Source organism: Pimephales promelas, chromosome 10 (assembly GCF_988280905.1).
Source record: "Pimephales promelas chromosome 10, fPimPro1.hap1.1, whole genome shotgun sequence".
Classification (NCBI taxonomy): Eukaryota; Metazoa; Chordata; class Actinopteri; order Cypriniformes; family Leuciscidae; genus Pimephales; species Pimephales promelas.
Genome location: NC_142778.1, coordinates 8,712,138 through 8,728,702, shown reverse-complemented (window position 1 = coordinate 8,728,702; position 16,565 = coordinate 8,712,138). Strand labels below are relative to the sequence as shown.

General features: G+C 37.5%; 2 protein-coding genes across 7 annotated transcripts in view; one reads left to right on the top strand and one right to left on the bottom strand.

Annotated features, from left to right (window-relative positions):
* The first annotated feature begins 352 nt into the window (after positions 1 to 352).
* gldn (gliomedin) lies at positions 353 to 12,843 on the top strand. The gene is made up of 10 exons (XM_039681925.2): positions 353 to 1,150; positions 2,398 to 2,449; positions 2,546 to 2,572; positions 3,745 to 3,843; positions 5,660 to 5,770; positions 6,042 to 6,179; positions 7,022 to 7,087; positions 7,183 to 7,308; positions 7,530 to 7,680; positions 10,051 to 12,843. Exons 1-10 carry the CDS (start codon positions 698 to 700, stop codon positions 10,514 to 10,516), a joined length of 1,689 nt encoding a protein of 562 aa, XP_039537859.2. The 5' UTR covers positions 353 to 697; the 3' UTR covers positions 10,517 to 12,843.
* Positions 12,844 to 12,858: 15 nt separating this feature from the next.
* Positions 12,859 to 16,565, bottom strand: part of dmxl2 (Dmx like 2) — a 91,271-nt gene continuing 87,564 nt past the window's right edge. For all 6 annotated transcript variants that reach the window (XM_039681919.2, XM_039681922.2, XM_039681921.2 and 3 more), the window contains one exon: positions 12,859 to 14,407. In XM_039681919.2, coding sequence (XP_039537853.2) covers positions 14,198 to 14,407 — 210 coding nt within the window. In that variant the 3' untranslated portion in view covers positions 12,859 to 14,197. The remainder of the gene's footprint in view (positions 14,408 to 16,565) is intronic.

The following is a 16,565-nucleotide window of genomic DNA, read 5'->3' as shown; positions in this document are numbered from 1 at the left end:
GCTGTGTGATATGGGCAATATAAGACTCGCACGCCAGGCCCTAACCTCCAGAACCAGTCTGAGTTCCCTTAAGGGTCTCGGGCTCCTTTAGCTGACATTTACTCACTCTGACATGTTCATGAAATCACCTTGGAGCTGAATCAGTAGTGTTTTGTCTATATTGTTCCATTGTCTCATTTATGGACATACTTTTTTTGAGTTTGTCAGCTAAAATGTTTATTACAATGTATACATGTTCTGGGTATTAAAAGTTTAGCTGCCCCCCCAAAAAAGCGTCCATAAAAACACTGGACATTTGGAGATATTTGGACAGAGTCTTCATGGATTTTGGACTGTTTAAAAAAAAAGTGTTTGATATCTTTCTGTGGCTCTCAGATTGTGTAGTTTTCTTCCACTTCATTGGCTTTTGGTGTCGATTGTGGATTATGCTGGTCAGCCCACGGTCATGCTGAAGAATGGACTCCACTGCATATAAATCAGGTGACTGCACAAGAGGGGGGTTCTTCTCCAGCGCATCAGGACGGCACAAAGCCCAGCAGCCCTCAGTCGCACACAGACTCGACTCGAAACAAGGACTTCGATTGTCTCACCGCATCCAAAGACTGCCTTTTTTCTAGGAACCAGGGAACATTCTAGACTTTCATAACTTGAAATTTTACTTTGCAGTTTTTGAACACTTTCCGAATTCGAAGTCAGAATGCTGGATCCACTGGCAGAGTTGAGAAGAACCGGAGGCTTTCGGCAATGTGGAGGCCGGTTATCCTGGCAGGTACGCTGGATCTTGTACGGCGTGTGCGTTCTGACGGTGATGAACTGTGCCGGCCTGGTGCTTCTCCTGGTTCAGCAGAGAGACTTGTGGGCTCATCTGACTGAGGTGGAGAGGCAGATGGTGGAGATCTCTCAGAGCTCGGTGGTGGAGTTCATGACACAGGTGAATGAAGATGAAGCAGAGTCTCAATACTCCACCAACAAACGCAGCCGGCAGCATCGAGGGACACGACCCTTCGAGGAGCATGAGGGGAGTGTGGGAGAGGAAGTCTTGGGAGATTTCCAGTATCATTATCAGCAGCAGACGCATGGGCCGGTTTACCAGCGCAAAACAGAAGAGCAGGATGGAATGATGATGATGATGACATACTCCATGGTGCCAGTAAGAAACTCATGCTGACACGATTGATTTAATGATTTATTTGTGTGTATTAATTTAAAACATTTCTCTCATATTGCTCTCCATTTTTAAAGGGATTCTCCACTTTTTTTTGAAAATAGGCTCATTTTACAATTCCCTGAGAGTTAAACAGTTGAGTTTTACTGTTTTCGAATCCATTCAGCCGATTTTCTGATATTTAAAAGAATATCAGTAACCAGACAGTTTCTGGTCTCATTGACTTCCATAGTAGGAAAAAAAAAATATACTATGGAAGAAGTCAATGAGACCAGAAACTGTCTGTTTACTGATATTCTTCTAAATATCAGAAAATCCAACCCGATCTCACGGGAATTCGTACGAATTTTACGAGGTGGCTAATTCGTAACAATTCGTACGACCTCACTCGTATGAATTAGTACGATTTTGCTAAATCGTACATATTTTACGAATTAGCCAATTCGTGTGCATTCGTACGAATGACCTACCCCTGACCCCGCCCCTAAACATAACCGCCACGTGGGTTTAGACAAATCGTACAAATTCGTACGAGTGAGGTCGTATGAATTAGTACGAATTAGCCACTTTTGAATCACTCGTACGAATTCGTACGAATTGGTCGTGAGATAGCGTAGGAAAATCGGATGAATGGATTCGAAAACGGTAAAACCCAACTGTTTAACTCTGGGGGAGTGGTAAAATGAGCCTATTTCCAAAAAAAGTGGAGTATCCCTTTAAAGGTGTTCTTTAGGTTCTTTATTTTGCTACTCTAATCGTGTCTTGCTAATATTTGCTAATATCCTCTAATATTTCCTGATATATGAAAATGTTTTATTATAACGAATAATAATGACAGTTACTATATATATACACAAATATTTCACATTTTATCATACACGATAAGAAAAACATCTATAGGAAAACAGAAAAGCCAGGATATTATCCGATAATTCATTGTATAATTCAAAATAAGGGTAAAACACTTGTAAAAAAAAAAATCAGCCTATGTAAAATTATCTCATATTAACTAAAGAAAATTGTGCCCTATAATGAAGAAACAGTACATGATTTATCTAGCGTTTCATAAATATGCTGTATACAGCTTTGTCTTGACTTCTATTCACAAACGAACTTGAGGTAAATGCTGGTTCGCTCCTTTAAATCGATGTTTTTAGATTTTCATCAGTTGTTACATGATTCTTCTAGATCATAAATACGTGACTACAAATTGTATGTATTTTTTTAAATAGGTAAAGATTCTTCTGGACATTTGCAACAGTACTAAAGGAGTCTGTCTGACTGGTGAGCACTGGGATCTATTACATCATTTTTATTTTTATGACTTGTCGCCTGAATAGTCTTTAAGTTCACAGTTTTGTTTGTTCTTGGCTTCTACAGGGCCACCAGGGCCACCAGGAATTCCAGGTAGGAATGAACTTCTAATGTTATTATGCACTGTTAAAATAAATATTTGATCATAAGTTATGACAACCGATTTCACGGGAATTCGTACGAATTTTACGAGGTGGCTAATTCGTAACAATTCATACGACCTCACTCGTACTAATTAGTGCGATTTTGATAAATCGTACATATTTTACGAATTGGCTAATTCATGTGAATTCGTACGAATGACCTACCCCTGACCCCGCCCCTAAACCTAACCATCACGTGGGTTTAGACAAATCGGATGACTTCGTACGAGTGAGGTCGTACGAATTAGTACGAATTAGCCACTTTTTTATCACTCGTACGAATTCGTAGGTTATGACAATATGCTTTTACATTGCTTTAACTCAATGAAATAAGATAAGTCATTTTCAACTTTTATATCAACTTTTTATCTATGTTATACAAGATTCAGCACATTTTTAAGCCAGTTTAATGAAATTTAAGTTGAAATAACTTAGAACGTCTAAGTTGAATGTACTTAAAAATTTAAGACAGCAACTTTATTTTTTTACAGTGGTTATATTCTACCAGAAGAAAAAAATTAAATAAATAGAAATGCAAATTGCAATACATATTATGTTTTGCATAAATTAAAGGCAGTACTAAAATACCCCCCATGATACAGCCAGTTTAATGAAATTTAAGTTGAAATAACTTAAAACGTCCAAGTTAAATGTACTTCAAATTTTAAGACAGCAACTTTTTTTTTTACAGTGGTTATTAAAATGTTTTTAAAGTTTATTCAACTATTTAACATGAAAACGTTTGTACAACTAATGACCCTAGGTTGAGAAAACTCAAAAATGTCCTGCAGCATTTTATTTACACTACATATAAGTAATTTTGACTATTAAATCTCATTAGAGTAGTAGACTGTTAGTTTAGGCCAGGGTTAGGTGTTAGGGTCCGGGTTATAGTATAAATTGACATCTAGTTACAAATATACTTATAGTCAGTAGAATGTCTGTTAGGGGACCATCAAAATAAAGTGTTACAGACTGTCTACTAATACTCTACTAATATTCAATGGGAGTTTGTATGTTTCATGAGATTAATCTGGATACATCATTGAACCTACACATACGTACGTATGTAATATTCCAAATAAAGTGTTCCTCAAATAATGTCGTCTTTTGGAATTCTAGGCTTGCCGGGTGTGGATGGAATATCGGGGTATAATGGAACAGATGGAATTCCAGGGTTGCCAGGAGAGCCTGGAGCACAGGGAAAACGAGGAAAAAGAGGTCAGCTGTGTGCAAAAGAACATGGAAATCCATCATGCACATGAATGAATATAGTCAAAAATGCATTCTCAAAGAAAGAAAATGTCCTCCTTTCAAAGCTCTTTTCGAAAATTCGGCAGCTTTTATCATCCTCTCAGGAAGAGGAGAGGGAAATTTATCCTGCTTTCAGTCACACAGCAGGATTCAGAGACTTAAGAAATCTCCCACTGAATAAAGCAGAGCTCATGATAACAGCTGACTGACTCCTCTGTTCAGAGAGCACAAGAGCCCACAGACTTTCTAGAAGGATCATTCAGCAAATCAATTACGAAGCAACTGAATGAAATTCTTTGTAACGTGTTGGAGAGAACACTGGAAAATATTTGATTACAGTTTAACGACGATTCTGGATGTTAAGTTTCATGCGTTAGAATACAGTTTAACACACACACACACAGTTCAGGACTGCTTATCTGGGATGCATTTCCCAAAAGCATCGTCACTCTGTAAGTTGATCATAGAGACCATTGGTGGCAATTGTTACAATCAACTTAAGCTTACGATGCTTTTGGGAAACCCAGCCCTGGATAGTTGGATGTTAAACGCTGTTTGGAAACAACAACCACCCAGAACACCCAAGCAACCACCAAGAACACCCTAGCAACCAACCACCTAACCACTCACTTCAATTCATAAAATGTATCTTGATGGTAACAGTTTATTTTAAGGTGACAGCGCATGTACTTACTATAGTATTAACAGTGAATCATGCACAATTAGTAAATAACCAACACTTTATTTTACATTGTCCTGTGTATCACTTTATATGTAGCTATTGTAGTAATAACTATACATTATGCATGATTACAAGCAACCAATCCCAAACCAAGCCCTAACCCTATATAGTAAGTACATTATTATTAAATAAGCTTAAAGGGTTAGTTCGCCCAAAAATGAAAATTCTGTCAGTATTTACTCACCCTCATGTTGTTCCAACCCCGTAAGACCTTCGTTCATCTTCGGAACACAAATTAAGATATTTAAGATATTAAGATCACTCCTGCATACTAGTCCATAGGCTTCTTGAGGGAATGACAATTGATGGCCTCGAAAAGTCATTAAAGACATCGTTAAAATAGTCCAAGTGACTACAGGGGCTCAATCTTAAGTTTATCAAACGACGAGCACACTTTTTGTGCGCAAAAAACAACAAAAATAACGACTTTATTTCAACTATTCGCTTATTTCTCTCTCTGCCTCGAGTCAGGTTACTAGTTTCATAGCGTAAGCTTCTGTTATTGTACGTCACACGCATCACACACATGATCAGCGTCAGCCAATAGTGAGCCTTCGTGTGACGTAGCTATACGCTATCACACTACGTTAACTGACTACAGGCCCATGGAGAAGGAAGTAAATATTTGAAATAAAGTCGTTATTTTTGTTTGTTTTGGCGCACAAAAAGTATTCTCGTCGTTTGATAAACTTAAGATTGAGCCACTGTAGTCACTTGGACTATTTTAACGATGTCTTTAATGACTTTTCGATGCCAGCAAGAGTCATTCCCTCAAGAAGCCTATGGACTAGTATGCAGGAGTGATCTTAATATCTTAAATATCTTAATTTGTGTTCCGAAGATAAACGAAGGTCTTACGGGGTTGGAACAACATGAGGGTGAGTAAATACTGACAGAATTTTCATTTTTGGGTGAACTAACCCTTTAATACTTATATATAATTACACTGCTGTAATAAACGCTAGGCTTTGAATGGTTTGAGATCTGTGCTTCATGGAACTATGAATATATGATTTTTTACTTCTTTGTACTTGTATTCAGGTCCTCCTGGTGAGAATGGTAACCCTGGTGATAAGGGAGAACAAGGACATCCTGGACCCCCAGGACCCCCTGGAGAACAGGGCGAACCTTCAAATGATGTCATTGTAGAGGGTAAAGACCAGTTCTATTTCTGTTTTTAAGCAAGACGGTACAGTATGTGTGGCTATAGGTGTAGTCACAGCTAAAGACACGACGACATTCACAAAATGAGCAGCACTTTGAGTGCAATGTTGCTTTTATAAAAGCATAAAAAAAATTTTTTTACTATGTTATTTTAACGTCATTTTTTCTATAAGAAGTCCTGCCATCTATATAGATGTGCCTTTTTTGACCACAAGTAACAATGTTGGTGTGATAAGTGAGCTTTTGCTCTAACCTGTAGGTCCACCTGGTCCAGTGGGACCCCCTGGCCTTCCCGGGCCGTCAGGTCCTCCAGGTACTCCCGGGCCCCCCGGACCTCGAGGGCCACCGAGACACAGGAGCCACAGGGCGAATCTTCACACAGGGAAGGAGTCTGTGGGTGAGTGAGTTGGGTCTGAAAATGACTAAACTGGTGAAATATGCATATTCATATTTCAAAAAGAGGCCATTTCATCTTTCACCATTATTTTATTATTTTAAATTATATTAAAAAAGATATATTTAAATTGAAATACATTTGCAAACTACAATTGTAAATAGTTTGTGCTCCATTATTTTTCTTAAATTTTTGGATTACAGTATTTAAACACTATAAAGTATGGTAACACTTTAGATTAGGGAACACAATTTGTTTTTATTTATTAATTAGCACCTAATTAGCATTGCACATTAAAGCTAATGGCTGTTTATTAGTACTCATACAGAACATATTTATGTCTTATTCTGCGTGACCACATTCTAGATCCCTTTATCCTACACAACAACTACTTACTATCAATAATTTATTGGGGGAATACTTTTCAATAATCAGTTTACTCATTTTCTTTATGCTTGTAATGTGAAAGTATTTTTCCTGAAACCAACCAGGACACCCTAGAAACACCAAGAATGGCACCTAGCAACCAATCACCACTCACATCACTTTGGAAATTGTATCTTGACATTTATGGGATGTTTATTACATGACTTTTGACCATACGTCAACATCCAACATTTTAGGGTACCCTTTAACGTCAGTTAGTAGTTAGATGACACGGGTAGGTTTAGGTCTGGGGTAGGGTTAGATAGCGTCATCTAACTGACGTTAAAGTGTGCCCTAAAGCGTCGGATGTTGACGTATTTTCAAAAGCGTCAGTTAGATGACGTCTTGGGATGAGAACGGGCTGCCATAAGATGCATCATAATATGTAATAGTATATGTAATATCTTTGTTTATTTTAGGTCACCTTAATTCAGTCCCAAATGATGATACTATCAGCCAGAAAATGGCATCATGGAAGAAAAACGGTAACAACTACAGTAAATGATTAGATGTTCTACGTTTTTACACACAACAACGGCCTTTATTAAACTTTAGATTGGACCGTGTTTGTGTTTGGCAGACTGTGTTATAAAGTCGGTGCAGAACCCCAGACATCTGATGAAAATGAGTAGCACGTTTGGAGCTTGGATGATGGACACTGCCACTCGCGATGATGAGAAGATTTGGGTAGCAGAACATTTCTCAGGTACTGAAGAAAGAACTAATACAGAAAACCTGCAACTCTTGAAGAGCATGACCCCATTTACTCCCATTTGCGCGTTTTAACTGTAACCAGAATGTTTTAATCTCTGGAAAAAAAAGGAGTAGAAAATTATTGTGTACTAAATGCTGATGCCTTGTATTGGACCTGGAACATTCCTTTGTTGCTCATTTCAAGTTCACGAATGCTATGTTTTTTTTCCCCAGGTCGTATAATAAAGCAATACAACAGTATCGCAGCGATCCAGAACAGCAGCAGCGAATCCATTGATGTCCGGAAGTTTTTCCAAGGTTGCGGCCACACTGTACATAACGGCTCCATATTCTACCACATCGCTGGAACTTACAATATTGCTAAGTATGTTTGAAGACAGCATGGGATAATATTATGGTGAACTTAAAAGTGCTTAATTTGAGACCCCCAAAAAGAAAAAAAAATATTCCTTTATAATTTACACGCACTCATATTGCTGCAAATGTATGGAGGAATAGGAGTGGAAATAAACAACCCGATCTCACGACCAAGTCGTACGAATTCGACGAATGATTAAAAAGTGGCTAATTCGTAACAATTCATACGACCTCACTCGTACGAATTAATACGATTTTACTAAATCGTACATATTTTATTCGTATGAATTCGTACGAATGACCTACCCCTTACCCCGCCCCTAAACCTAACCATCACGTGGGTTTAGACAAATCGTACGAATTAGTACGAGTGAGGTCGTACGAATTAGCCACTTTTTAATCATGCGTCGAATTCGTACGAATTGGTCGTGAGATAGTGTTGAAATAAAAATAAATTGAAGAGATTAACTATCAGTTTATTGATAAAAAAGTTTAATAAATCACTTGTCAAATGGAAACCATTTAAAACCATGCATTTAACTGATGTTTAAAAATTGTTGTTAAATGTAATAGTGAAATAAAAGAAAATAGAGACATTTAAATATAAATGTAAAGCGTTAGTTAAATGTAAAAACAAAAATAATGCATGAATTACTCCTTAATACTTATTTTATACTAGGTTTTGATTACTCATTGCTAACTTGGCCTAACATTGGATTCATATTTTTTTTAGGTATAATTCAGCCCAAAAATTTAGTTAATTTTTACAGTAGTACAATTTACATTTATGAACAACCAATGAACTTTTGGCTGAAATTTACGACATGCTCCTTAAATATACAATGGCCTCCAGTCAAATGAAATGTTGGTAGAGATTTAAACATTACATAGGTCTAAATTTACATTTTAAACATCTATTTTCTTTTTTTAAATTAAAACATTAATAATTGATTTTCTTTGTAGGCTGCACTTCTAGTCTATACAAACTTAGATGGAACACAAAATAAGAAATATTGCTGATGACCTAAGTGCTCTTTTCCATAACAAATCTTCCAATCCGATCTCACGACCAAGTCGTACGAATTCGACGAATGATTAAAAAGTGGCTAATTCGTAACAATTCATATGACCTCACTCGTACGAATTAATACGATTTTACTAAATCGTACATATTTTATTCGTATGAAATCGCACGAATGACCTACCCCTTACCCCGCCACTAAACCTAACCATCACGTGGGTTTAGACAAATCGTACGAATTAGTACGAGTGAGGTCGTACGAATTAGCTACTTTTTAATCATGCGTCGAATTCGTACGAATTGGTCGTGAGATAGTGTTGAAATAAAAATAAATTGAAGAGATTAACTATCAGTTTATTGATAAAAAAGTTAAATAAATCACTTGTCAAATGGAAACCATTTAAAACCATGCATTTAACTGATGTTTAAAAATTGTTGTTAAATGTAATAGTGAAATAAAAGAAAATAGAGACATTTAAATATAAATGTAAAGCGTTAGTTAAATGTAAAAACAAAAATAATGCATGAATTACTCCTTAATACTTATTTTATACTAGGTTTTGATTACTCATTGCTAACTTGGCCTAACATTGGATTCATATTTTTTTTAGGTATAATTCAGCCCAAAAATGTTGTTAATTTTTACAGTAGTACAATTTACATTTATGAACAACCAATGAACTTTTGGCTGGAATTTACGACATGCTCCTTAAATATACAATGGCCTCCAGTCAAATGAAATGTTGGTAGAGATTTAAACATTACATAGGTCTAAATTTACATTTTAAACATCTATTTTCTATTTTTGTTTAATTAAAACATAATAATTGATTTTCTTTGTAGGCTGCACTTCTAGTCTATACAAACTTAGATGGAACACGAAATAAGAAATATTGCAGATGACCTAAGTGCTCTTTTCCAGAACAAATCTCCCAATCCGATCTCACGACCAAGTCGTACGAATTCGACGAATGATTAAAAAGTGGCTAATTCGTAACAATTCATACGACCTCACTCGTACAAATTAATACGATTTTGCTAAATCGTACATATTTGACGAATTGGCCAATTCGTAAGAATTCGCACGAATTACCTACCCCTTAAACCTAACCATCACGTGGGTTTAAACAAATCGTACGAATTAGTACGAGTGAGGTCGTACAAATTAGTACGAATTAGACACTTTTTAATCATAGTGTTGAGATAGTGTTGAATGTTCCCCATCTGCCATAACTCTCAAATTTCATATGAACATCACAGCTTTGGAACAACATGAGACAGAAAGCATTTTCTCAAGTATATCTGTTATATACAATCTTCTTATAACTCATCCTGTCAATTCTCCAATCATTTTAGGTTTGACCTCCAGACCAAGATCTTACACACGCTGAGCATTGACAACGCCCTCTATCACAATCGGTCCTACCTCCTTCAGAACTCAAAGACGTATTTCAAATTGGCAGCGGATGAGAACGGTATGTGGATCATATTCGCCTCCAACATTGACGACAACATCATGGTGGCGCGACTGGATGAGAAAACGTTCTCCGTCATCACTTATATCAACACCACCTATCCCAGGACCAAGTGCGGTAATGCGTTTATCGCCTGCGGGATCCTCTACGTCACGGATTCTAAAGACACAAAGGTGACGTACGCCTTTGACCTCCTGAAAGAGAAACCTGTAAGTGTAAGTTTGGATCTGAGAGCACCTGGAGGGGTTCTGTCCATGATCTCATACAATCCCAGAGACAAACATCTCTACATATGGGACAGCAGCTACGTCAAGTCATATCAAGTTCAGTTCTTCTCAGATGAGTAATCAAAACTGAGGGTGTGTTCACACTTGGCAGGTTTGGTTCAATTAAAACGAACTCGAATGGTGCCGTTGCCGTTAGCAGTGTTGGGTGTAACTAATTACTAAGTAATTAGTTACTGTAATTTTATTATTTTTCCCTTGAAAATGTAAAGTAAGGGATTACTCTTCATTTATCTGTAATTTAATTACAGTTACTTCTGATGTAATTGAGGTAAATACTGTGTATAGATCAATCCGATCTCACAGCGATTCGTATGCATTTTATGAGGTGTCTAAATAATACGACCACACTCCTACAAATTCGTATCAATTATTGTAAAATATGTATGAAAAAAGTGTGAAATGTCTGGAGATCAGACATAAAACAATAGTGGGTTTAATATCAAAATGTATTGTCTGATGTTAAAAAGTGTGTTTTTATAATGTAACCTTCTCGACCTTGGTCAGTTTAAGGATAATTCATGCAATTTTGTAGTATTTATTTGAAAGAATTAAAACAGATTCATGTCTATCCTTGTATTATTCAGCTGGTCGAGATTGATATGGGATTTTAAAGTAATTAGTAATTAGAAGTAATTAAATACTTTTTTTAGAGAGAGTAATTAGTACAGTAATCTAATTACACTGTTGAAGAGGTAATTAGTAACTAGTAATTAATTACTTTTTTAGAGTAACTTACCCAACAGTGTCTATTAGAGCGGTTCATTTGAATGAGTGTGAACGCCATTCGAACCCTATTGCGCACCAAGCAGGCCGAGACCCCTCAAAAAGTGGTATCGGTCCGCTTGCAAAGAACTGTGGTGCAATTCGACTGAAATACGAACGCAACGCAGACCAAAGACATCTAGACGAATCAAAAACAGACGTGATGTCACACAATGCATCCCTAAAATGGACGGAATGATCAAGGATACTTGTTTTTCTCGTCATAGTCGCAATGTTGCCTATTACGCTTCAGGATAGGCGTCAGAACCGCCATCTCCTTGCGGCAGATCTTTGTTTGTGTGTGTGACGGGCTGTTTTCAATCTTTTGCACTTTTCATAAGCAGTTCTCAGCTGGTAAAAATACCAAGATATGTACGCACATACAACTAGCGCATTTAGCACATCACAGTTTTGGATGTTCGGCAAGTTCCGTCATAAAATATACGTCACAAAATAACTTTGAGAACTGAACTACAAGTGTGAACACACCCGTAATTGCAATACATAAGTGTGTGTGTGTGGGGTTTTTTTTTGTGTGTGTGTGTGTCATGTTCATGTATATTTATAAGCAAATAATAATTAATGCTTCAGTTGTTACCCTTATTTTTTTCTTGAGTGGATAATAGATCAAGAATAAATGACTATTCTAGTGATACCTGTAAGATGTTCATGTGAAATATTTGGATACTTACTGTAAGCCATGCTTAAAACTTGATATCATTCCATTAGAAATGTCAAACCAGCAAATTAAATCACACATGGTTTTATAATTGTAACCTAATGTAATGATATTCAGGCATTTTAAAAAATGACTTGAGAATCCAAAAAGCATTTTGGGGATACTATATTTATGTAATTTTTGGTATAATTTTCACTTTTAAAAGTCGCATTTTCCTTCTTTTTGGCTAATATGCATTTTTAAGTGACTATTTGTTGATTCATGCAACACAAGCCGAGCTAATTTTGGTGCAAATTGTTTGCAAAACCATTTGCAAACCATAAATTGAAATGGTTTTACAAAAAGTTTTCACAGAAATGAATTCACCTTGTTTCATGAATGAGACCAAGCAATGTAAATAATAAATGGAATCTCTATATGCGCACTATGAATTTAGTAATTTCTGATATATATATAACCAGTGCTGTGATATTTTTTTTTTATACCACCAGCCGACATTTTTTGAATGGGACATGGTCTGACGGTCAAATTCAATCTCCAAAACATCCTCACAAACCTACACGTTAGTGTACCATGCACCATTTACCATTTTTACCATTATTTTGCTATTTGCTAGTATTATTTTTATTTGCTTTACAGCCATTCTGATGTCAATTGGAATGTCGTTTCAGTGCTGGAGTAGGTTTGGAGTAAGATTACAAAAAACGATATTTCTTTGAACTTATGAACCCTATAGAATTTCAGACGTGCATTAAGTAAATAAGGTGTATTTTGATATCATGTTGACTTCAAGTTGTGTTACACTTTTAGTAAGTCTGAAACCAAATATATTTGCTAAATATTGTTTCATTTATATTGCATGCATATGTATCTACAAATGATTGGAAATCCTGAAATAAACCCTGAAATATGTTAATCTAAAGACGTGTTGAGTTGAAATAGTAAAAGTGAAATGGCTTAATTCAAATAAAAAGAATTTATTCAACTTACAAAGGTGAAACTTTGACCATGACAGAACTACCCGTTCCTTCGGAAATATCAACCAGTGTTTTTAGGGTTTGCATTTTTCACACACACACACAGACAGATCAGGCTGTTCAATAAATACACATCAGACCATCGGTTGAACATTTAAAATACGTACAGTTGACATGGTGCCCAGCAAATGAGACAGAAACACAAATATGATTTTAATAAATACCACATACATCAAACCAAATATACGACTATTCCAGCAGTTAAGATAAAATCCAAAAAAATAAAACTAAAAGCATTATTGTGTTTGTACAAGCTATTGTTGTAGATCAATTTTATATTTATATATTTATATATAATAATTCATTTAAAACTATTTTCACTTTTTACTACTCGGCCACACACAGCCAGACATTCATTTGTAAATAACAGTTTCCTCTAGTAGAGCTTTTACCACTTGTAACGCAAGATTGTTATTGTTTCCCCAGATCCGAGTGCAAATTTTAAGAACAGATAAAACATGAAAAAAATAAATACGTAAATAAATAAAAACACGAGCGTGTTGCACTTTGTCCCATACATCTAAAACAAACCTTACATTCCTAAAGTTAAATATAAACACAAGCATTTGTAAAAGAACAAACAAAACAAAACAAACCAATACGTTGTGCAAAAACGAAACGTTGTCGGTTAAAAGTGAGAATTTCAGGGCTTGAAAAACGAAGAGGTGAAACGCGTCATTTCCAGGAGCAAGCATCATCGTCGCGTTGTCGACGTCCTGCGTGGGATGCTTAGCTGTTTGGCTGCTACGGAAACAAGCGTGTCAACAGCAGCATGTGTGCGCGGGGAAGGAAAGGGTGTGTGTCTCTGGGGCCGGGCCACCAGGGTACTGTGCCATTTTACACTCCGCAAATACATTAGCAGCCAAGGAGAAAACGTACAGTAAAAACTAAATCCAACGACTGGACTTACACTGATAGCAGAAGCACAGTGCTGGTATTTTAGATGCTAAAATGGCCACAAAATGAAGACACACACACACATACATACACACTTAAAAATGGAGCTTTGAGCACTTTTACGGAGCACGATCAATAACCTGGGAATGGAGTGCGATGACTCAAACAGCTCATGCATACGGCTTTCCTACAAACACATCATCCGGATCCGTCTCCGGGAATTACAGTACCTCGTGCGTGTTTTCCAGCGTCTTTTCATGAGGGGCGGGACGGTAAGGAGATTCTGCAGCGCGAAGATATTTGTTACCGGTTTACGATTCACAGCTAAGGAAACGAAAGCGTTAGTGTTCTACGGCAGCTCCGGTGTTAGAGGATCTGGAAAATACTGGCCGGAATGTTGTAGCGGTCGGGAAGGACCCTCATCTTCAGGGTCCCGTCGGCTCCGCAGGTGAAGATCCGGTTACCTGGGCAGGTTTCGATCTTCATCACCCCAGCGCCGATGTTTCGGAATATGGACTGTTTTGCGTGCTCGGTGCTGAAGGAGTGCATGAGACCGTGACCCGCCAACTTCCAGACCTGAACCAGAACAGGAAGACAATTCTTAGTAGTGATGTCACGTAATGCATTTTTCACAGAGATTAAAGTTTCCAAATATACATTACATAATAAAAACAACAGGTTAAGAAAAACATAATGAATATGTAGTGCTTTAGCTAAATGTCATTTATTTCTTGCCAACTAAAAAGTTGAATGGCTTTCCTGAGGTGAATGTAACATTACGTAACAGTGTTCACAAGCTGTTTTATTGACATCTTTCAACGATTACCTGAAACATGATATATTTAGTTATGTTGTATGCATCTTTAAACATATCTTTGGATGTTCCTTCGTGTTTATTTTGTGCTGTAACTAGTAAAAAATTCTGTCATGGCACTTTAAATAGCGTCAAAACATTCACTGTTTAAAGTTCATTATAAACCTGACAGAATTTAAAGTTAAGACTTTTGTTTCATATCAAAAGCGTCAAAACACAAAGCTTATAGCAATTATCGGATGGAAGGCGCTACAATTTAATGTTTAGTAAAGTTTTATTTACGCGTGAACTGAAAACAGCATAGGAGATCTCGGTTCGTAAAAATAAAGAGATTTTAATAAAAAATTCATAGTGTCAACCAAGCCCAAGCATCCACACAGCTGATGTGTTTACCTGTCATAGCTTATCTGTTTGAAAAGACTTTATTTTATTAGACTACGTTGTTTGATTAAATGCCACCATTTCGGGCAACGGTTTGAGTCCTCCAAAACAATTTGATTGCATTGCTAGTTATTTGTTATAAAAAATTATGGAATTTGAAGAATCTACTGATAGGTAGCAATGAGTACTGCATGATAATTTGTCATTTGTATAGAGATAAAAGGAAGGCTATTGCTTGCAGTTTTCAGATACCGCCTAAACCGAGGCCAAGACCAAGACCGAGACCAGAGCGAATCGAGACCAAGACCAATGGCGCCTTTCCACTGCATGGTACGATGCGGCTCGGTTTTCGGCTCTGCTCACTTATGCCGCATTTCCGCTGCATTATACGGTACGGTGTGGCTCGCTTTAAATGGTACCTGGTCTGTTGAAGTTCCAAATGTACCGTACCGGTACTGAAATGTGACGTAAAATACTGCAGATCACTGATTGGTCAGACAGAATTGTCACTACCAGCGTCATTGTATTTGCGGCCAATAGACATCGACACGGGAAACCAAACCCGCTAGATTTAAATAGCCAGTAACAGCCACCACTGTATCAATCAGTCTATAATCCAACCCACTTTAAAGTGGTACTAACTGCAGTGGAAAAGCAACCGAGCTAAAGCTAACCGAGCCGTGCCGAGATGAGTCGTAACACGCAGTGGAAAAGCGAAGCGAGCCGGTGCCGCAAGACCGAGACCAAGTTGAGACCAAGATCGAGACCAAGTCGGGACCGAGACCAAGTCGAGACCGAGACCAAGTCTAGACCAAGACCAAGACCGAGACCAATCGAGATCAAGACCGAGACCAAGTCGAGACCAGGACCGAGACCAAGACCAAGTCAAGACTGAGACCAAGACCTAGACCAAGTTGAGATCAAGACCAAGTCGAGACCCAGACCAAGACCAAGTCGAGACCCAGACCGAGACCAAGTCGAGACCAAGACCAAGTCGAGACCAAGACCAAGTCGAGACTGAGACCAAGAACTAGACCAAGTTGAGACCAAGACCAAGTCGAGACCCAGACCGAGACCAAGTCGAGACCAAGACCGAGACCAAGTGGAGACCAAGACCAAGTCAAGACCAAGTCGAGACAGAGACCAAGACCTAGACCGAGTCGAGACCAAGACCAAGACCAAGTCGAGATCAAGACCAAGTCGAGATCAAGACCAAGTTGAGACCATGACCGAGACCAAGTCGAGACCGGAGGGGAAAAAAACAGACTACTGTTGTTGAAGCTAAGCAATAACTTGTTAGATTTTGTTTTGCATTGCCTGACTATCTCTGCCAATTTCGAAGTCTCCAAATGAATCCATTCTGCAATTTTTAAATACATAATTATATTTTTAAAAACGAAATTATTAGCTTAAAAGTAAGATCCGAAAGTTGGTCGTTTTGTCGTTAAAGTAACACACACACACACACACCGTTGGCGGTGCGCTCAAAGTCATCTGTCAGTTGTGCAGTTACCCAAAATCTCCTGAAAATCTCCTTTA